At 49.8% G+C, this 20,872-nt stretch overlaps 2 protein-coding genes across 5 annotated transcripts in view; one reads left to right on the top strand and one right to left on the bottom strand.

Moving 5' to 3' along the window:
• Positions 1-207: 207 nt before the first annotated feature.
• Positions 208-4,214, top strand: MRPL37 (mitochondrial ribosomal protein L37). The gene is made up of 7 exons (XM_066555559.1): positions 208-622; positions 847-1,030; positions 1,497-1,612; positions 2,107-2,292; positions 2,571-2,728; positions 3,218-3,421; positions 3,989-4,214. Exons 1-7 carry the CDS (start codon positions 223-225, stop codon positions 4,064-4,066), a joined length of 1,326 nt encoding a protein of 441 aa, XP_066411656.1. The 5' UTR covers positions 208-222; the 3' UTR covers positions 4,067-4,214.
• Positions 4,215-9,284: 5,070 nt separating this feature from the next.
• SSBP3 (single stranded DNA binding protein 3) overlaps positions 9,285-20,872 on the bottom strand; it is a 54,155-nt gene continuing 42,567 nt past the window's right edge. Inside the window, exons 6-18 of one of the 4 annotated variants that reach the window (XM_066555507.1) lie at positions 18,661-18,741; positions 17,814-17,873; positions 15,826-15,892; positions 15,642-15,718; positions 12,775-12,839; positions 12,627-12,675; positions 12,386-12,421; positions 12,127-12,181; positions 11,642-11,712; positions 10,843-10,921; positions 10,616-10,644; positions 10,326-10,427; positions 9,285-9,716 (exon numbers count right to left, since the gene is read on the bottom strand). In XM_066555507.1, coding sequence (XP_066411604.1) covers positions 9,585-9,716; positions 10,326-10,427; positions 10,616-10,644; positions 10,843-10,921; positions 11,642-11,712; positions 12,127-12,181; positions 12,386-12,421; positions 12,627-12,675; positions 12,775-12,839; positions 15,642-15,718; positions 15,826-15,892; positions 17,814-17,873; positions 18,661-18,741 — 903 coding nt within the window. In that variant the 3' untranslated portion in view covers positions 9,285-9,584. Of the gene's footprint in view, positions 9,772-10,325; positions 10,428-10,615; positions 10,645-10,831; positions 10,922-11,641; positions 11,713-12,126; positions 12,182-12,385; positions 12,422-12,626; positions 12,676-12,774; positions 12,840-15,641; positions 15,719-15,825; positions 15,893-17,813; positions 17,874-18,660; positions 18,742-20,872 lie in introns of those variants that run through there. The other 3 variants (XM_066555504.1, XM_066555505.1, XM_066555506.1) reach the window with 3 other exon arrangements.

Below are 20,872 nucleotides of genomic sequence, written 5' to 3'. Positions count from 1 at the left end.
AGTGCCCCCCGCCCCACAGGTGAGGAGGGGCCTCTCCCCGCTCGCTCACCCACCCAGCGCCTGCCCTCACCCGCCAGGCAATTTGCCGACCCTCCCTTACCGCGGGGCGCGCCTGCCCGCCATTGGCCGCCGCCGCCGTCAGTCACCGCAGGTGACGGTGGGGGACGAACCCTCGCCAAGATGGCGGCGGGCGGGCGCTGAGGCGGCGGCGGGAGGAGGAGGATGGCGGCGATGGCGGCGGGGCCGAAGGCGCTGAGGCGGGCGGGGGTGGCGGCTGCGGCAGTGGCAACGCGGGGCCTCGCCCGCGGCATTGTCACCCGCGCGGGGCGGCCCCGCCACCGCGCGCCGCTTCCGCGCACGCCCTGGACCGTGCGCGGGCCGCCGCCGGAGGTGCTGGCGGAGATGGCGGAGCCGCGGCCGGTGCGGGAGCAGGTGGAGCTGGACACCGTCACGTACGCGGAGCGGCTGCACTACGTGCCCGGCCTGGCCCGGCCGCGCTTCCCGCCCTGGGAGCGCGGCTGGCGCGACCCCTGGCACTCGCCGGGGCCGCGCTACGAGGAGATGCCGCTGTACAAGGAGCGCGGGTGCTACATCTGCCATCAGGGTGTCCGCATGCTGGAAGGTACCCGACACCCCGCGCTGTCCCCTGCCCAAGCACTCGCCCTGCTCCTCCTGCCAAGGGTTCTCCTCGCACTGAGTGTAAAACACGGGCTGTGGAGAGCCTGCCCAGCCCCATGAGCTGCCCGGCAGCCTCGGTCACATAGGGAATGGCTTGGGTTGGAAGGGGGCCTGGAGCATCACCACTGTCACTTGCGATAGATAGATCGCTCTGGGTTGTGTTTCCAGGAGTGCGGCAGGCGCAGTGGCTCACCAAGACGAAGCTCGTGGAAGGTTTGCCCCCAGCCGTGCAGGGCATTATGGATAACGCGGCTCTTGGGCTCCAGGAGCTGGAGGAGAGGGCGAAACACATGGTGTCCCACGCGCGGCTCTGGGACACGGCAGAGGCTGCTCCCAGGAGGGAACGATATTGGTGAGTCCTCAGCTGTAGAGGAGGTTTTAAACTCTACAGAGACAATTCATACTGAGCTCTTCTGTAGAAAGAGGGCCTGCTGTGCAAGACCCTCTTCATCAGATTGTCAAACAAAAAAAGCAGCAACCAAAGCAACAAATAAAACCCAATTCTGATTATTGGCAGTAGCACTGACATAAATATACGCTGGATCAAAGCTTCTTTCAGGCCAATGTCTCTGTTTCAACTCAAGATCTACTAGCTGATGCAGAGTATCAGTTTTTAAAATAATTGTAAGCATTACCTCTGCCAACTTGAAACAGGCCTGGTGTGTGTGATACCAATCTGCAATCTCTGTTAACTGTTTGGGAGTGCTATGCCATTGTATGTTTTACATACAGTAATTTTACTGCATTTGTGCCCCAGAAGCGTCTGCCTGCTATTATGATCTCATTTTTATGTAACTGTTTCTTTTCTTGTTTTACAGCCCAATGCTGTTTGAAAACCTGATACATATATGCCGGTTAATGTCTGGGAAGTATCCTTCTCTGAGTAAAAGGATGTTGGCTAGAAACTGCAGGATAGCAGCAACATGGGAAAGAGGTCAGTTGCTGCTGTGGTGGAAGCATTTAGCTCTGTAAGATAAGAGGGGTAGCAAAGCTCCTGGCTTTAAGGCTGAGGATTTGGAAAAAATTAAACAATTTCTGAAACCGGGTAATTCTTTCTGGTTTAAATAGCACTGTTGGCATGGGCAGCCTTGGATGATGGCAGGATGCTGTCCCTGAGGAGATTATTAGGTGTTAATCAATATTGACAAGATGGTGGGAGAAGGGAGCCAGTCTCTTAGACCTGATTGTTTATTTTCTTGTGTCCTAAATCAGTGCTGTTGTTTTTCTAAGGATGTTTAGTTAAGAACTTAGCCCTAGCAATTAACGTTGGCATTTTAGAAGAACCTACAGCTGAGCTACTATTTAGGATGGGTTTGGAGTTGAGGGGGACAGAGTGAGCCTTGCAGAACAGACTGGCAAAAGGAAATGTACATCTTTCCCTGATGTTATTTCACCAGTGTTTGACTGTGGCCTAATTTCCCTCCCCAGAATCCATCCTCCTTCAGGTCCGTGGCCTGAGTGGAATACTCATGAACTCTATGAGCCCAATACCACCAGTAGCCTCCAAGGAGGAGATACTGGCCACCCAAGAGCATGTTCTGGAGACCTTCTATCCCATTGCACCTACAATCGACCTTCAGGAGGTGAATGTGTACAAAGAGCTCAATGATACAGGTCAGTGCTGATCATAATTATCTGTGTTGGGGTTAACTTGGGGCTCCTTGTCCTTTTGGGGCAGCTGAGAGTAGGGAGTGTGTGGGAATGAGGGAACAGGTTTGCAGTGCAAGTTCTCCAGACCTGTGGTGGGTGAGTATATTGTTGCCTAAGCAGGACTGAGGGCAAGAACTCAAACCCCAGCAAACGACTTGAGCAGTTCCTGAAGATAATGGGAGAAAACCTTGGCTGCCTCGCGTCTTCCTGAGCGGTTTCTGACATGAGTATGTGCCCTTTAGGTTTCAGAGATGGTTATCCCTACTCTCACCTTCACACCCTGTTCTTCCTGGAGTCTGCCAACGTTCGCACTGACAGGTTCAGACCAGAACAGCTCCGTGCTAAAATGCTGATGTTTGCTTTTGGCAACGCGCTGGCCAAGGCCAAGGCGCTCCACGGGGTACGTATGGGAGCCTCCTGCTGGGCCTCTCTTCTTCCTCTGCTGCTGCAGCCCCTGCAGGGAGGCCTCAAAGCCCCTTACTTGTGTAATTTTTTACACCCCCTTGTGTAATTTTCACATCCAAGCTTCCCAGTCCAGAGGTGAAAACCCAACCTTCAGAAATCCACTGATGAGCAATGTTTGTGATGCACTGGGGTGGTATGGGCAGGAACCAGGGAATAGGTTCAGCTGTAAAACTCTAACCCATCCCACAGCTCAGTATGTAAATTGACAGTTCGTTGTTGGCTGAAGGAGGAATTTTAATTAAACTACAAAATCTACATTCAAAACTTGTTTGACTAGAGTAATTTTCTGGGCAAGGTAACAATATATTTATTAAAATCTTGGCTTTAAACCAACCCAAAGATGCAGAATCAGCAAGTACTCCTACAATTTCTGTTGTAACTAGCTTTTGAAACATTCTCCCCCACATGCCCCTTCTTTTCCTAGAATGATCCCAAGGTTTTGGAGCAGCCAATAGTGGTGCAAAGCATTGGCACAGATGGACAGCTCTTCCAGTTCATGGTGTTCCAGTTAAATACAACAGACCTTGTCTCTAATGATGGTGTAAAAAACCTAGTCTGGATTGACTCTGATCAGAACCTGTATGAGAGAGCCCAGTGTGTCCCAGAAATCAAGAAGGGAGTTGTTACGGTAAGGAGAACTTGGGAAATGTTGGTGGAAATGCTGCCCTTTCACCACAGCTGGGGTTCTGGGAGCTGGCACAGAGCTGCAGGAAGTTTTAAAGTAGCTGGGGTGACCCACAGGGGACATTGGCCTCATTTTTACCTTGGCAGGTGTTTCTCAGGAGACCAGTTCCTGAGTGTTTGTAGTGCTGATGTGTGACATGCCAAGCTTAACGTGAACTCCTACATACAGATACCCCCAGCTGAAATCCACCATCCCATAATGTGCTTGTTCAAAGCCAGCTCTGAGGAAGGGAACTCTCACAAGCAGCCATCAGCCTCTCTGGGGAGTAAATAGAGCACGGGGCTGCCAGTACTGGTTATACTGGGAGGGCATCTCACTCACAGGCAAAGGGGTTCTGCCCTCTGAGATTGACACCAGTGGAAGTACCCCCACCCAAACCCTTCTGGGGAGGGAGAGCACAATTTGGAAGCTGCCATGCCTGAAAGTCTTATTCAAGCATGTTTAAAGACGTTGTTTGTCTACATTAATCACTTCACTGCAAACTGAGCATCCGTGTCTTTCTCTCTGCAGAAGCCCGCTGGAATTTCTGGCTTTCAGCCAGACACATTCAAGAAGTTTCTGGCACTGTATCTGCATGGAACTGTGTGAAATTCAGCTCAAATGAAAATACTTCACCAACTGTACCTGCTGCTTCTCTTTGCCAGAACCGTCGTATAATTAAAGAAAGGTGGATTAATTTACTTTAAAAAATAAATTATATTGTTACAGAAAGTAAAATTTCTTTTTTTAAACTAAATAGTGCATGAAGAAACTCTTTCATTTTAGGGGCTCACCCCTCTGGATGTGGGTTAGAGAAGTCGTCAGATGCATCCTCCTGCACTCTTCCTCCATTGCCTGGGAAGAACATAAGCCAGTCATTATTCCTGTGCGCAGGCTCTGCTCTCAGTGTGCTTCTGCACAGAGCCAGACTCAAACCTATTCCCGAGGTTGCTTTGAGTCCCTCTGAATGCAGAAGAGACTTACAAAGCTTCAAGGGGAAAGCCTGAGCCACGAGGCTTTTTCATTCTGCCTGGCTTTGACTTTGTTTTACTCCTGGCTGCCGTGGGATGCGTCGTGCTGCCCTGTGCTTAGTTCCCAAAGCACTTAATCGGAGGGATTGCTTTGTTGGATCTGTAGAACCACAGTCCTTTTATCCCCCAATCCTGGATGAAGAGACCTGTGCATTTGGGGAAAGTGGTGTAGAATGTAGCGGGAAACTTTGGTGCCTGTAGCTGGTATTTGCTGCTAAAAATACAAAGGAAGAATTTCTTCCTGCCACACAGAGTTAACTGAGCAGGAAGCATATTCTTTTTAACATGGGGGGATTAGTGTGGGTTTTGTAAAATGAAAGCTAAATTAGCTGCAGCCAAATGTAGAATGTTTTGCAGTTCTGGTACCCTCCAGCACATGGGAAGGGAGAGGACAGCCTGCGCTATTTTAAGGTGTGGAAGAGCACATTTCCAAGAAATTCATCTCACTTCAGTGCCTTGTGTCAGAGGCTGGTCTGTGCTTTGTGATCCCCGGCCATCTGGATGAGCACCCCAGTTGTGTGTTCCAGCCCCAGTCCATCAGGCAGCTCCTCTCTGCAGGCTTTGGGAACATTCACCAGTCACATTTGAGGTCAACAATTGCACCCCGTAAATTGGGATGCAGTGGCTGCAGGCTAAATTAACAAATCCCTCCATAGTTAGCAGAAGTGCTTGAAAGAGAATAAAAACTCATAAAGCGTTGCAATGCTCTGCATCATCTTAATCCTGCCTGCTCCAGGGATGCCTAATTCAGCCCATCGGAGTAAATCTGTTCAGGTCTGTGATTTGCAGTCAGGTGTTTGGGAATACATTTTACCAGAGCTGTGCTCTGTGGAGCCTGTCACACGCAGTGGGTGTTTCTTTCTCGGGCTGCTGGCTCCCTGCTGTGTCACACGGACCCTGCCTGACATCCCCTCGCTCTTCCAGCTTCGGGTCATTACCCGTCCTAGGGAGGAAGCCCTGTAGGGCAGCCAGCTGCCTGTTAGCATTCCTGAGGAGAGAATTTCCCCGAGGAAGCCTGCTGGAAGAGCAGCTGTGGTGGAGAGGGGTTGTGTGGAGGTGAAACACCTCATGTGCTTCTTGTAGATGTGGGAATTTGTGGGGATGGTCTGTCTGGAAGAGGCAGAGTCCCTTCAGTTGCTTTTACCTCTCAACAAAGACATCTCTGTCAGGGCAGGCAGTTGAAGGGGAGAGACTGAGGGAAGCTGGAACCCTGCTGTGTCCAAGCTGAGCTGAGACAAAGCACAAACACGGGGAGGGATGGACGAAGGCAGAGCAAAGGCAGTTTTGAAAAACAGCGGAAGCAGGGAGACATGGGATGGTCAGCAGGAAAACAAGGCTTCAGGGGTTGTGTGAGGCACCAGGAAGGCACTGCAGGTGAGGGGAGCATACACAAGGGTGTGAGGCCATGTCCCTGCTTTGCTAAGGCACAGCCACTCTCACCTGAGGCTGGGGGGAAGTGGTACTGGAGTGTTGTTGGAAGGAGCAGCTGATCCTTGTGCAGGGAATGCTCCTCTGAGGGCCTGGAGGGGAGCTCAAGCTGTGGGCAAGTGGAGCTCCCAGCTTGGCACCTGGCACAGATGCTCAGGTTGGCCCCTTGTGGTCCTTGAACCAGGCAGCCCCTACCACCTATGCCCGGTGTCCTGCTGCACTTCCCAAGCACACTGCATGGCTCAGCTCTCCCAGTTCCTCCAGTGTGGCCTGCTGGAATCGGCCCAGCTGAGGCAGGTGGGCTGGGGAGCCCAACAATGGGTCACAGGAGCACATCTGGGTTGACATCAATAACTTATAAAGGCTCTCAGCAGACGAATGGCATTACCTCAGCACGGACCAGGGCCAGGCATTAACTTTTCATGAATGGCAGCCAGGGAAGCAGAACGTGCAAGAATGAGGTGGCAGGAGCCCGAGCTGAGGAGGCAGAGGAGCCTGGCTGCCCACAGGAGAGCTCTCCACCACTCCACACTCCCTTCCCCTGAACCGCTCCCACTGCAAAATCCAGCTCCACAGGCTGCACACATCGTGCCAACAAGTACACACCGTGCTCAGCCTGGAGCCCCTGGTTGTTCTGATCCTCCTCCTGCATTTAATTTAATGAAAACTAATGGGGGAGACAATTATCCCTGAGGCTGGGCTCAGGAGACATTTCGAGGAGGGAACTTGGCAGTTTCATGGTGATATTTAATAATACCAGCCTGTAACCCTTAAGAACCATCAGGAAGGACTTTTCTATGCCCCACAATAAAAACACAACAGGCAGCAGTGCAGGAGCCTGCTGCTCTGGGCAGCCAAGCAGGGCCTGGGTGGGCAGGGATGGCCCCAGGGCTCTGGGAGGGCTCTCATCAGCCTCAGCCCCTCAGGGGTCATGAAACCAAGTGATGGACAATGCTCACACTCTGCTTTCTGCAAAGCACAGGGGGATGTGATTGCCTGGACCAAAGACCTAAAACTTCCCAATCTTTCCCCCAGCCTCTGATGCTGCCCATTGGGGAACCAGGTTGGGTTGCCTGGGTTTCTCCATCCCCAGTAGCTCCTGGAGCTGTTTGTTCCTGGGAGGGTGTGTGCACCCACCCAGCACCACGGCTCTTGCCCAAGGAGGGGTCACTGACCCCACAGCAAGCTCAGTATTTGTGTATTTGAGAACAACACTCGTGTATTCCCCTCCCTTTCTTACCTCCCAGCAGGGCAGGACTCTGGCAAAGGGAAGTGGCAGCGCCCAGCTCCTGGCCCAGGGAGCTGCTGCAGGGCAGACCAGCCTCCATCACCACCACGCTGGTATCCCAACTCCCCCAGCCTCTAACGAGCAAAGCCTGGGGAGCAGTGTACCAAAATCCCCTTTTCAGCCCCTAAAGCAGCCCTCTCTGCCTGCAGCCTGATGGGCTGGGTGTGGGGAGGGCAAGCATCCAGCCAGAACATCCTCAGCCCGGTGCAGAAAACACCATCTCTAGGCTAAATTTTCAGAAATACTTAAAAAAACCCAACCAATTCCAAGAAACAAAGAGGCATCACTAAACCTCACCCAGGTCCTGAACTGCATCCTGAATGGTCCTGAATCCTTTTGGGATTTTGAATTCCCAGGCTCAGCCAGTCCTCCTAAAAAGCCACCTCAGCTCTGCATCACCTCTGCTCCTGCACCCCAAATCTGGGGCTTGGCCCTTGCTGAAAGCTGGAAAAAAATACCCAACTCCCACCCTGGGTCTGGCAGCAAACACCAGGAACAAACTGCAGAGCACCGAAATCAAATGTTTATGTTGATATTTATTACAGCAGGGGGAGGGGGGAGAAGGAGGGGGAACCGTTTCATTCAAAAAACCATCCCATACCAATGAAGACAATAATTTAGCTATTCATTTTAAAATACATTAAAACCGGTCCTTTCATTTCCTCACATCAGAACAAAAAAATTAAAATTAAAAAAAAAAAAGAAAGGAAAAACCCCCCCACACCTGAACAAGATGTAAAGTGGAAAAGGTAAAAATTTGACCCCTTGGGGAGCCCCTGGGTATGCAATGCAACAAATCTGCATTAATTGGAAAATATTAACCTGACTGTAACTATGAGACTGACACCCTCAGACCCCCCATCCCACCCGCCCCTCCCTCCCTCCTGACTTTCTACAGGTAAAGCAGAATGAAAATGCCTAGGAAAAAGAAGGCAAACATTAAAAAGAATTATTATTCGTATTACACACTAAAAAAAAAATTGTTTTGTCATCTCATGTCTTGCAGTCAGAATAATAAAAACAAGCCAAATGTCCCCCAAAAACATTTCAATGAAGGGGTGCGGAAAAAAGACATCCCTTTAATAAAACATTATCAACAAATATCGTACACAAACTACAATGTATAATAATTATTTTTTTTTTCCCTCTCGGTAATTTTCGAACCAGACTACAAGGTAAGAAAAAACACTGAAACAAGATACAATGCTTTCAATAATCCGCACAAAGGTCAAATCCAAGGGAGAGAATATTTTACAGAATATGATATACATGGAGCAGAAATGGGAGCTGGAGAAAAACCAAGACCAAACTACAGGGTAGTGTCATGTACAGAGATCCCAACCCGCCGCCTTGGCTCGTCCCTTCCTCTCCCACCAGAAGGAAGGGCCTTCGATGCTTGCCATTAATTTTTATTTTCTTGTTACAGAGCGAGCCTACAGAATAGCAAGGTTACATTTTAACAACAAGAAATCCTTAAAAAATATCTCCATCCAGTTCCAAATCATAGATAAGTGAAATCCTGACAAGAGCACATCTCTAAAGAAAAGAAATCCCCCCGCAAAATACCCCCAAAGCAAATAAAACCCCCAGAAAATCCCAAAGTTAGCTGGAGATCACAGTTTCAAAGTCCCAGGTCAGATTAACCCTTTTTTTTTTTCTTTTTTTTTTTTTTTTTCTGGTGGATTAAAAAAAAAGTTATTAAAAAAAATCTATTTTTGCAGTGAACCAGCTGAAGGATTCTGGGGAAGGGAGGGACAAGAGATTTCTTCTTGTACTCAGAGGAGGGGGAAAGACTAACACAGTGCATGCCACAGTCACAGAGAGCAAGATCACGATTCATTGGAGGATGTGATCCTGGAAGGGGTCACCTGTTATATTAACAAGTTTATAACGAGGTGCTGGAGTCTCTTCCCCAAAGCAGATCTTGTTAACTGGAGGAGGAAGCGTTGTGCTGCAAACGAACCAAAAAAAAAAAAACAAAACCAAAAACAACCCCAAAAAATACATGGGAAAAAAAACCCCAAAACCAAAGAAAAAAAAAAAAAGAAAAAAAAAAACAACAGGCCTTCTGAACGAAAACCACCATTGTAAACTGTCCAGTTTATTTAAAAAAATGACTACAACAGAGACAACATGATTTCATATCTAGACTAGCTTCCTGGTGTCGCACGGCACAAACATACAACAGGTTCGGTTTCTGTCTTTATTTAAAAGAACAAAGCAAAGAGATCGGAGTTGGGTGCTAGAGGCTTCCGTTTGTTTCCAAAAAGAAGTGTCATGTACATATATAAACCCTTCTGCACAAAGAAGGGTCTTGTCATGTCTTGAAATATTTTAAGTTTTGTCCTTCATGTTTTATGGAATAAAAAGTTCAGCCTTTTTATTGCATGAAACTAAACCTGGGGTTTTGGCCCCCACCACGCGTGTCCCTGCCCATACACCTAGCTTCTTCTTCTTCTTCTTCTTGCATAATTCGTTGAGATCCTCCGAACGGCAGCTGACTCTCTTGATCCTGGAGAGGAGGAGGGGGAGGGAAATCACACACTCATCGTCATGCTGGGGGAATACTGCAAGAGAGACAGAGCCACGGTGAGAAACCAGGCGGGTCACAGCCCCAGACATCGAAGGGAGGGATGCAAAAGAGGCTGATCACAACTACACAGCAACCTAATTGGATCTAATAAACCAGGAAGAGAGGATATGCTGGAGACTCCAATTTATCAGGGCCTAATCTGCGCTTGTAACTTGCTTTTCCGGGAAGAAAATCAGCAGAACGGTATGGGGCGAGATGCAATTTGAAACAAATAATTAACATGCACATGTGTATATGCTGCTAATAGAGGAAGAACAGGAGGGATGTCTGCAGCCACCCATGGAGCCTCCAGTTGGCCAGGCCAGCACAGCCACCTCTGCACCAGCCCCTCTCCACCTGTGCACCCCATCCCACCACAGACCCCAAGCTCCCACTGCCTCATCTCCTCCTGCCCACTCTTCTCTCCTGCAGCAGCTCCCACATGGCACAACCCAAGTCCAAAAGGCCCCCACTGTGCCAAGCCCACCCATCCCAGTGCTGGGACACCTTGGGGACTGTCCCTCCATCCCCAGGCAGGCACTCACTCACATTGTCATTTTGGAAGGAATGGAGAAAGTTGCCTCCCAGCTCCCCGTCGTCTCTTGGAGTGCCCGGGGGATTGCTAATGCCACTTATGTTGTTTGGAGAATTCTGTGGGAGATGGAGGGGAGGTGGTGAGCGGGTCCCCACAGCCCCCCTGAAATGCCACAGGGGCAGGACACAGCCCTGCCCATCCCAGTCACATTCCCTGTGTCCCCATCCATCAGGGTCACAGCAGCACCCCAGTGCTGAGGGAAGGGCAGATCCCACACACCCGCCCTGCAACCAACCCCACTTACTTTGGGAAGTCCATCTATGTCTCCTGACCCTGCAGAGAGGGGAGAGAAAGGAGAAGAGCCTTACTGGGCCTGCAGCCATGGCCCTGTGCCCCCCAGAGCCCCGCTGACTTCCCCCCAAAGGTTCTGCTTTGAGCACTGGTGCCAAGTGGGGGCTGACTCCAGGATGGGAACAGGCACTGGGATGCTCTGCCAGTGTCCCCCAGGGGATGGAGGACATCAAGGCTCACCTAATGATCCGTTCATGTGATGGGGCTCCATCCCGCCCATGCCGCCCATGGGGCCGTCAGAGCCGGGGCCCATTGGGAACTGCGCAAGAAAAAGGTGACAAACCCAAAATCAGCCACAGAACAACCCCAAGCAGCTGCCACGGTGGCTCCTGGGGACTGTCCCTGCCCCAGCCATCCCTCTGGAGCAGGGCAAGGAGGGAGGTATGGCAGAATCACTGAATTGTTGAGGCTGCAAAAGTCCTTTGAGATCACCAAGTCCAACAGTCAACTCAGCACCCACTAAACCACACCCTTAAGTGCCAGATCCACACATTTCTTGGACACTTATAGGGACAGTGACTCCACCACTGCCCTGGGCAGCACTTTCCAATGCCTGGCAACCCCTTTGATGACAAAAAGTTTCTGAATATCCAATCTAAACATTCCTTGGCACAACCTGGGGCTCTATCACTCCCTGAGGCTGCGGGGCTCATGGTCCTCTGGGTTCACCCATAAAATTTGGCTGGATGGCCAACCTAGAGCTGCAGCACAGCACTCCAACCAGAATTCCACAGGATTTAAGGTTGCCCATATCCCACAAAACCCAGCACCTTGGCCGGAGCAGCAGGACTGCTGCTCTCTTAATAAGCATAAAAAATTAACAAAGTCGCCCAAGAGTTAATCGCTTTTTGATGGTTTGTTTTATTTCTGTTTTGTAACAAATGGCTGAAATCAATTAAACTGCTTTACTCTCAACTGATGAAGTTAATTATGATTTGTTATGGTATCTGATATGTAAATTATTAGAAAGCAGACTTACATTTGATCGACTGCCTGCGGGCGGTACTGGATTAATCATTGTGTAGATGTTGTCACTTGAATTTGTTGAATCTGTGGAACAGTGAAGCCCAGTAAGTCGGGTGATTAATTCATTTCTTAATTAAAACAAACTCATGCCACTTGAACTCATTCTTTTGTATTTTATCACCCAAAATTCCCTCTAACTACCACCATTTTCTGGTTAATTTGTATTTAATGAAGATCCACAAAGTTTTTAATCAAAGAAATTCAACTGTGAAAAATAATTCAACTCCTGGCTGGGAAGGGTAGGGGGATAATTCCTCACCTTCCTGAGCCCCCCAGCATCCAAATCCACAGGGGGATGTAGGAACATCCCCCAATGCAATCCCAAAGTCAAGAAGCCCATCCTACTCACTTCCCAGAAAGCCAAAAGCCATAAAAATTGGTCATTACCAACAGGGCAGGGATGGCCCTGGAGAGAGAGGGGTCTCAGAGGGCTCGTACCTGCAGGACTGGGCATGATGGGTGTCCCTGGAGGGCCACCGCCGCCGGGCGGACCCTGTGGAAACAGAGCTGGTGTCAGATGTGCAAACATGAGCACTGCCCACCTTTCCATGTTTTCAAACACCTCCCCCAAAACCAGCCCAACAGCAACTTCCAACCCCCAAACCCAGCCCAGTGCCACCTCCCACGGCACTGACTGCCCCCTCAAACCACGTGAACTCCTGATGAAAGGACAGACAGCAGGGGCAGGAGGACTCACCACGTATGTACCAGGCGATGAAGAAGAGTATGGGATCTGTAGGGACAAGAGGGACAGGTTCAGCCACGGGTGCATCCCATCAGGGCACGGCTAAGACCCCCTGTGCCCCCTCAGCCTGGCCAGGATGGGAGTCCCAGCAGCCTAAGCAAGAGGCTGGGGAACCCCCTCTCATTAGCAGGGCTCAGCTAATGGGGAATGATCCCATTTCCATGACATTTCCCAACCAACCCAAGATACTCACTGAGTTAGCACTGCTGGGGTTCGGCCACGGTCTACCAGCGCCTGGCCCCCTGGGGACAAAATTGAACAGGGGTAAAAATAAATCTTGTGTTTTTCTGCAGACAGTCCCGAGCCCACGGTGAAACCTCCCAGTGTGGGGATTGCCTTACATGTTAATTCCAGGCATGCCAGGACCTAGGGAGTTGGGTGGAGGTCTCATGCCGCTGCCGTAGTTCTGCAACGATAACCAAGGGTCAGTCTACCGTAACGTGCAGGACACCAGAGAGACAAGAGAAAGGGGGAAAAAAGCCAATAAACAAACAAAAAAAACAAGCGGGTCTGTGTGCAAAAATGAGCTTTAAAAAAAAAAATTAATGACGATGAACATAAGAGGCAATTGTGTTAATAAAAAAACCCCAGGCAGCTGAATATGGATGGGAGCCAGGCTGAGCCCCAAAGTTCCCCCTCCCTGCTCTCTTTGGAGGGAAAACATCCCCCTCCCAGCTCTGTGCACAGCCCCCAGCGCCAGCAACAGCCTTTTGGATTTTTCCCTTTGTGCAGGAGAAAATGGGCAGGAGGAGGAGAAAAGGCACCACTCGGAAGGTTCCTGCTGCAGTGTAAGGATGAGGAAAGGCTGCATGAGCTCCCCCTGAGATGGAGCACTCCTTGCTCCCTGGATGACTGCTGGAGTAGGAACACCAAGCCAGGCTTGTTTTTCTGTTGCTCCCCAGCTCTCTGCTCCATCCCCTGGAGCGGGCGAGGGCAGGCAGCCCCCTGGGCCCCCTCTCCTGCCTTATTCCTCCCTGGCTTAGCCTCCAGCTGGGACTGGGAGCCTCAGATCTGCATCCCTCATCTCCTAAAACCAGCTCTAGTACAAAGCCAAGCCCAAGGCAGTGGAGGAAGAGGAATCCCCCGAATGCTGCGCTCCATTTGGTCTGTGCTTTGCTCCGTGTGCCCTCCAGGCGACGTGCAGCCAGATTTAGGTCCAGATTTAGGTCGCGTTGCCACTCTTCCCCTCCCACCTCCCTCTCTTCTGTAATGCATCTTTTTGGACTGTGTTTCTGCTATTTAAAGAAAAAACTGCTACAGCAGGAGGAGGGATGGCTGGCCACTTCCTACACCACAGCCCCTTGGAGTGCTCCAAATTGGATTTTAAGTACAATACTTTAGTATTGTCAGTTTTTACCTGAATTTACCAGTGCATGGTGCACTGCTGAGGGCATCACCAAAGTTTGTTTTGAAGAGGTAGAAAAGGGTTTTCCCCAAACAAATTACCAGCAAGTCCCTAATTGATAGAAATTTCAGCCATTTACACTGAATAGCAGCATCAAGCCCCTTGTTTAAAAAAAAAAAAAAAAAAAAGGGCTCAGCATTTTTAATTGGAGCTGAAAGGCTGGAAAACGAAGCCAGCTGAAAGATGCTCAGGGAGGGTGAGGAGGGAACGCAGCTGCGCCGAGCGACCTGGGCAAGGCACCACCAAAACCCAGAGAGCTACAAACCCTCTTCATATTGGTGCTGGCAAACCCTGTCCTGGCTTCTGCAGAGCTGCAAATGGGACTCTTAAAGGGAAAAATGCAGCAGCAATCAGCTGAAAGGGATGATTCATCACTGCTGTGTAGTAAGGAGCTGCTGTCAGGGCTCCAGGATGTCCTGGCTGGATGTTCCGAAGCCCTCTGGAATCATCTGAGAAGTATTTAGGAAGGTCCCAATGCAAAGCTTAAAGGAAAACAAGCCCAGAGCACACAAGGTGTGAGGGGCTGCGGGGTCTGGGTCGGTATTTTTGGTGGCTGCCTGCACAGGCGCCGATTCCTGGATGGCTGCAGGCAGGCAGCGCCTGTGGGTGCCAGATTGGGAAGCCCAGCGCTTCTCCAGGGAAAGGCTGCCTCTTAAAAAACCTCTCCCTAATGTACATACACAGGGAACGGTGGAGTCAAAAATAAAGCTCTGAACATTTCACAACTCCTGCCGGCTCCCGGAGCCGCCGCCATCCCACGCGGCGCTCAGCGCGCGCTCCCCGCTTCCAAGTTTCGCGGAGAGCTCTGGAAGTGGGAAGCAGCCTCCCCCAGGCAAGCCGCCGCCGCTCGCCTTGGCGCAGGCCATGCTTGCAAATGCCTTTGTTTTTTTCTTCCTTTTGGGTGTAATCCTCCAGGAAAGGAGGATTTCAAGCACAGCAGCAGCGCTATGGGAGGGCTTGCCTGTGAAACGATGCTTGCGCAGGTTTTTTGTCCCCTGCCCGAGGATGGATTCAGGTGCCCGTGGACGTGGCTGAACACCCCTGAGGAGCATCCTCAGGTTGGTGCTAAAGACATGACACAACTCCCTCTTTACACAACATTCACTTATCTCAACAGTCTCCAGGGGAAAAACAAAACAAAACTCCAGCGCGCCCGCTCATCTCCTGACAGACTCTGATCCTCGCGCTACAAACTCCACGTAGGCGACGATGCAGAGAGGATAAACCTCCAACCAAAATATGGTAATCTGGTTTTGAAGTCTCGTAGAAGGAACAAACAGGAGTGAGTCAACAACAAGCCACTCCATGAAGTGAATCAACGGAACGACAGCATATATTAACCCAGATCTGCTTAATTTCAAGTTTACTCCCCTTTCCTGAAATACAGAGCTCAAGCAGGCAGCAGGAAGGGCAGGTGGAGGGGAACCTCGCAGGGGAAAGCCTTATTCCCTTTGCTCAAGGGATCTTTGCCATTTCTTTTTATTTATTAATTTCAAATGCAAGCCTCCCTCCCTTTCCTGCAGTTAGGGTTGTAACTGTTTCCCAGGCAGGCAGTGTAATGCACTCAAAGGCTGCTCCAGCGCGGAGCTAAGTGCCATCCCCTCTGACAGAAGGGCAGGAGGGAGGCTCTAATACCCTTAATGAGCTCTGAAGACCTCAGTCCTGTTAAAAGGAGGGATTTCCAGATGCAAGACTAATGTAAAACACATTAACACTAATGGGGGGACAGAGTGTGGGGGGGAACTCCGAGCCCCAGGAGGTTGCTCGCATGGTTTGTGGGATGTGCTCTGGCACCGGGCTTACCTGCGGACCGGGACCCATGGGGCCCATCCCTCGCGGAGGATTCATCCTTTGCATGGGGCCGCCCATGTTGGGGTGCCCTGTTGGGAGGAAAGCAGGGGTGTTACACGGCACCACAGCCACTCTGCGTCCCGAATTAACAGCTAATTAAGAACACCACACATACACCCTGCTCTGCTGGGTTTACCTTGCTGTCGCGTGGGATCCATCGAATTGGGCAGCAATGGCTGTGTACCGGGAACAGCACCCGGGGGCTGTGAAAGCAAGGGAGCAAGATTAAAAAAAATAAATCCTGCATCCCCCTGCATCCTCCTGCATCCCACATCCCCCTGCATCCTCCTGCATCCCACATCCCACTGCTACAGCCTCCACGTCTTTGCCTCCCTCATCCTTCTGCAAACCCTCTCTAAACCCCAAACAAGGCGTTTCCCCCTCCCCTCATGCCAAATGCTGCTGTATTTTAGGAAAGCAGGGGAAAACCCAGGCTGAGCAGGGCAGTGGTGTCAAATCCAGCAGGGAAAGGTGACCAACAGTGTGGCACCCTGGTGATACACAGCACCAGGGCCAAACCAGGCAGTGATTCACTGGCTCTGGCAGGGAGATGCTCCATGTGCAGCAGAGCAAGGCCCCCTCCCCAAACTCACATTCCACTCAGGCAATGCTGCTATTTAAGCTTCAAAGGCTACTCCAAGCAGATAAAGGGGAAGAAAGGAAGAAAAATGCAGATACTGTCTGCCTGAGGGAAGCAAACTGTAAACAGCTTTGCTACACTGGATGCCAACACCGAGGATCCCATGCTACAGCACAAGCTCTGGGTGCACACGGCTGTGCTGAGGCACAATCAGCCCAATCCCAAGTTTTTTGCAGGCTGGAAGCCTGGAGGCAGCAGGAGGAAGATAAACCAGGAGGGTTGCAAAGGTGGAATATTTACACTTCTGCTGCCTGACCTTCCTGCCCGCCTATTTATTCCTCTTGTCCCTCAGGATGTGACCATAACCTCGCTGAGCTCTGCCCAGGTACAAACATAAGTTTTTTATGTGGTGTTTGGGGGGAAAACATGAAATCTTTCTAATTAACTTTACCCACTCCTGGATGCTTGATCCTGCTGTGGGAACAGCCTCCTCAAACCAGTCCCCCCTGCCTCTCCTGCCTGCCCAGCTCACTGTGTTCACCGGCAGCAGAGCCTGGGATGAGCCAAGAACCACTGCAGGATGGGGTCCTGTTAAAACTGACCTATGAGGAGGTGCAGTGAATTAATACCTTGTTAGATCATCCATCAGTGGCCTGGGTGGAAGGTTCTTCCAGCCATGGGGGTCCTCAATTAGCCCCTTCTGGGTTTTTCTCAGCTACATCTCAGCTACGTCTCAGCATCAGTTAGCAAATTCCAAAGATTCAAGTCTCAAATCCAGCAAGCACAAACCCAGAGCAACCTGGTACATCCTACTTCCTGACTATCCTGCTCTTTCTGCTAATTAGACCTACAGAAGAATCATGCTGATAGCAAAAAAAAAACCAAACAAGCTCCCAAGATAATTTTTGAACAGGCACCTTTGCTGCTCAAAGGAATTACAGGTTTCCTTTAATTTCCCTTTGGTGACAAATTTGGTCATTACTCTACAGATCTGCATGGCACCACTGTGAAGGAGATGAATTCCTTAACCAAAGGCCATGCATGCATCCAGGCAGGGCGTGGGGTGGAAGCCTCCATCCACAAGGCCAGAAACAAACTGCCCTTGTATAAGCTGGGATAAGAGGATAAACCCAACCCAAAAAATTCAGCGGTGACCTGCCCCGCTTGACCCCGCCGCTGATCTAAACACTCGGTCAGCCCAGCAGCAGGATTATCTCCATCACTTTAATTTTCTGCGATTGCAGGGAAAATCCAGCCAGGCAGCAAGCATGCAGCATGGCACAGCCCTGCTGGGAACACCATGGCTGGAAAGCAGCACATTCCCCACTGCTGTTTCCACCCTGGATAGGCCCAAACCCCACAACAAAATTAAACCATCATCGTTGAGTGACACCTGATGATCCGGCACTAGGAAAGAGGAGGGTGATCAAGGAGGTGATGCTTGCCACCCAAACCCAAGGAGCATCTGCAGGACACCTGGCTCTCATCCCCCTTCCCAAATAACAGCTACCCCTAGGAAATCCAGAATCCTGGGAGTGCAGTACCTGGTTGCCCATCCTGATGGGGGGCCGGGGACCTCCGGCGTAGCGCGGCGACATGAATGGCTGTGGGGACACAAAAGGGGGTCAGGGCTGAGCCCTGGGGAGGTGGCACGCTCCCCACGCACGCTGGTTAGCCTGTACACACTGGTTTTGTTTTTTTTTTTAATTTTTTAAATTTTTTTTTTCTGGAGACATCCTTTTTAAAAAAGTGACGTTTCAAAAGGGAAAAAAAAAAGAGAAAGGTGTCTGGACTCTGTTTTTTAGACATTTTTCTCTGTAGGTTTATTGTTTGAGACGGTGTTTGACATTGGCAATACTAGGTGAGGCTGTTAAAATTAGTGCATGGGAAACCCTGAGTGTTAGATAATGTTCAAGTTTAAATATATAGAGATATATTAAAAAAAAAGTGGCAAATAAGCACATACAGACACGCACACACAAAAAACCCCAGTGCTAAGTACTGAAAAAAAAAAAAAGAAGAAAGGCTTAACGTTACTTCTTTTTACAACTGCTGCTACTAACAGAAGCTTAAAAATCCACATCAAGTTAAATTTCTCAGGCTACCTTGGGAAGGTAAAACAGTCTGATACCCACGATTGACTTCTCAGTCCATTGACAACTGCATATCCAAAAAAACACCAAAAAAAAAAAGAAAAAAAGAGAGAAAGAAAAAAAAAAAAAAGAAAAAAAAGGGGAAAAAACCAACATTTTGCTTCGGAGCTGGGGTGCCCGGGGGGATGCTCCCCGGGGAGCGGGTACCCGCTGCCCAGCATGCTTACAGAGGGGGGAAAAAGAAGTAAATCGAGCGCACGTCCCGGTTCACAGCCCTACCCATCACTAGTGTCTTTACCTGACTGTGGGGTCCCATCATGCTGTTAGGATTGTGGGGTGGAGGCTGTGCGTGTGGCGAGGGCTGTGACCCAGGCGGTCCCTGTGAGGTCAGACAGTAGAAGGAGGTTATAGATTAGCACATGAAAGCGCAGAAAGAGCTAAAAAAGGATTCACGGGTGGACCTGTTCAGTCAGGGAGTCAGTTCTCCCGGTTTTAAATAATTTTTTTTTCCTTTTTTTTTTTAAATTGAGGTTCAATTCATTTGCAGCCGAACAATGAGTAATGATATATGCGAAAAAAATATATATTCAAAATCAGAACATCTGTCAAAATACAGTGGCCACATTGAGAGTAAACGGTCCAGTGGTTCAACCAAGTCTGCAATGATAAACACACAGGGAAACACTTTTCAGGGGCGTGCAACGAGGGAAAAAAAATATGCAGGAGAGGACCAGAGAGGGTGGGGGGGAAATAGAAAAACTACCCCCAAAAGAAAAAAGAAAAAAAAGAAAAAAAAATTCTAAAAAAAATTTTAAAATAAAAATTATTTTTTTCCTCTCTCATCCCAAAGGTTGGAAACACCTCCGGGTTTGTGTTTTGACCATGGTTCATTGCAGGTGCTGGAGTGAGCAGAGAGGATGAGGAGCACATCCCAGCTCACGCCTGGGCAGCGTTTGGGTGGCACAGCTGGGGCTGCACCGCCACGCTGAAGGGATGCAACATCCTTCCTTGAGGTGCATTCCCTAAGGATGCCAGTGAAATGGCTTGCGAGCAAAGAAAGGATGTCTAGGGGAAAAAAGGAGAGATTAGTTGGTGCAGGTTTAAGACTGCAATGCAGCAGTCGCTGACATTTTGGGCTTGAACGCCCACTTTAATTTTTTTTTTTTTTTTAATTTCCCTTAAAAGCACAAAATGAAAATTTGCTTGGAAAAACCGTGAGCTTGGTGCAAGAAATATACCGGTGCGTGTTACGGTGAGGAAAAAGGGGAAAAAAAAGAAAAAAAAGAAAAAAAGAAAAAAAAGTATTTTTTGAGTCCAAGGAGGTGTAATTGGTAGAGAAAGCAGAGGAGCTCTGTCAGTAGGTGATGGGAAGCGACGGCAGGCTCCAGGACCGGCGCCGGAGCAGATGTTCTCTACCTGCCTCGTTACTAATTTCAACAAGTGTTCGCCTTCTAGCTGCTGCCAGCAATGGCATGGTTTGTTACCATGAGCAATTTTCTTAATTAACAGACATTAATTAGCCATTTAGCAATTTTGCAAGCATTTGTTTAGCAGCTTTCCTAAACATGAATACCACTGTGATAATGGTACTGATTAGAGGGTCCCCTAATTAACAGTACAGGGAAGGAAAATTGAAATCACATAAATTAAAAAGGGAGGGGAAGTTAATGAAGGCAGGACATATTTGCACCTGCAAATCTTTTGTACAGCGGAAACTTGAGTGCAATGTAAATAAAGTAAGAGGGTGGGTTTTTTCTTCTTCTTTTTTTTTTTTTAATTTTTTTTTATTTGAATGGTTCAGTGGTGAGATGGAGCCAAGCAGATTTAAACCAACAGCCTCCTGCCAGCTTCTCTGCTCCAGTCGCTGATATCTCACCACTTACACCACCATTTATCTTCCAGGTGCCAAAAGGAACCAGCCCCTGCCCTTAGTTCCTGGCCAACCTCATCTGGATGAGGTCACAGCACCTCAAGACAGCCCTCCCCACTGCCTTCTCCATCCATGTCCCACCAGAGAGGAGAAGACAAACCTCTGAGGTCCAACTGCAGCATCAACCTCCTTTAGCAGAAGTCCTCTCCAGGCATGGAAGTTGACTTATTTTTGCTTCTGAGCTGCTAACTCTGTCTGTGAATGCAAAGTGCAGCAGGGGCAGCAGACACCTCCCACCATCCCCCAGTAAGGTCTGGCCACCCCCAAAGCCCTTCCTACACATCTCAGCTGCAGGATTTGGGGTAGGGAAGATCAGAAGAGGTGAATGATTGATGAAACCAAGTGGAAGGTAAAAACCAGGGCTGGCAGAGGCCAAACCTCAAGCCCATCAATGCAAGAGCCAGTGTCCTCCACGATGCCTGCCCTGTGCTGCAGGAGGGGGTCATTGCTGTCCAGGTACTGATGTCCTTCCCCCTGTATCCCACAGCAGGTGAGGGTGTGGGGTGAACAGGTACCAAACACACGGGGGACACGGCCACCTGAAGGCACCCTGGCTGGGCCTGAAGTGACGCTTGGGGTC

This window comes from Molothrus aeneus, chromosome 9, assembly GCF_037042795.1.
Source record: "Molothrus aeneus isolate 106 chromosome 9, BPBGC_Maene_1.0, whole genome shotgun sequence".
NCBI classification, from domain to species: Eukaryota; Metazoa; Chordata; class Aves; order Passeriformes; family Icteridae; genus Molothrus; species Molothrus aeneus.
Note: the sequence above shows the minus strand (reverse complement) of the source record. Positions and strands in the feature narration are given on the sequence as shown.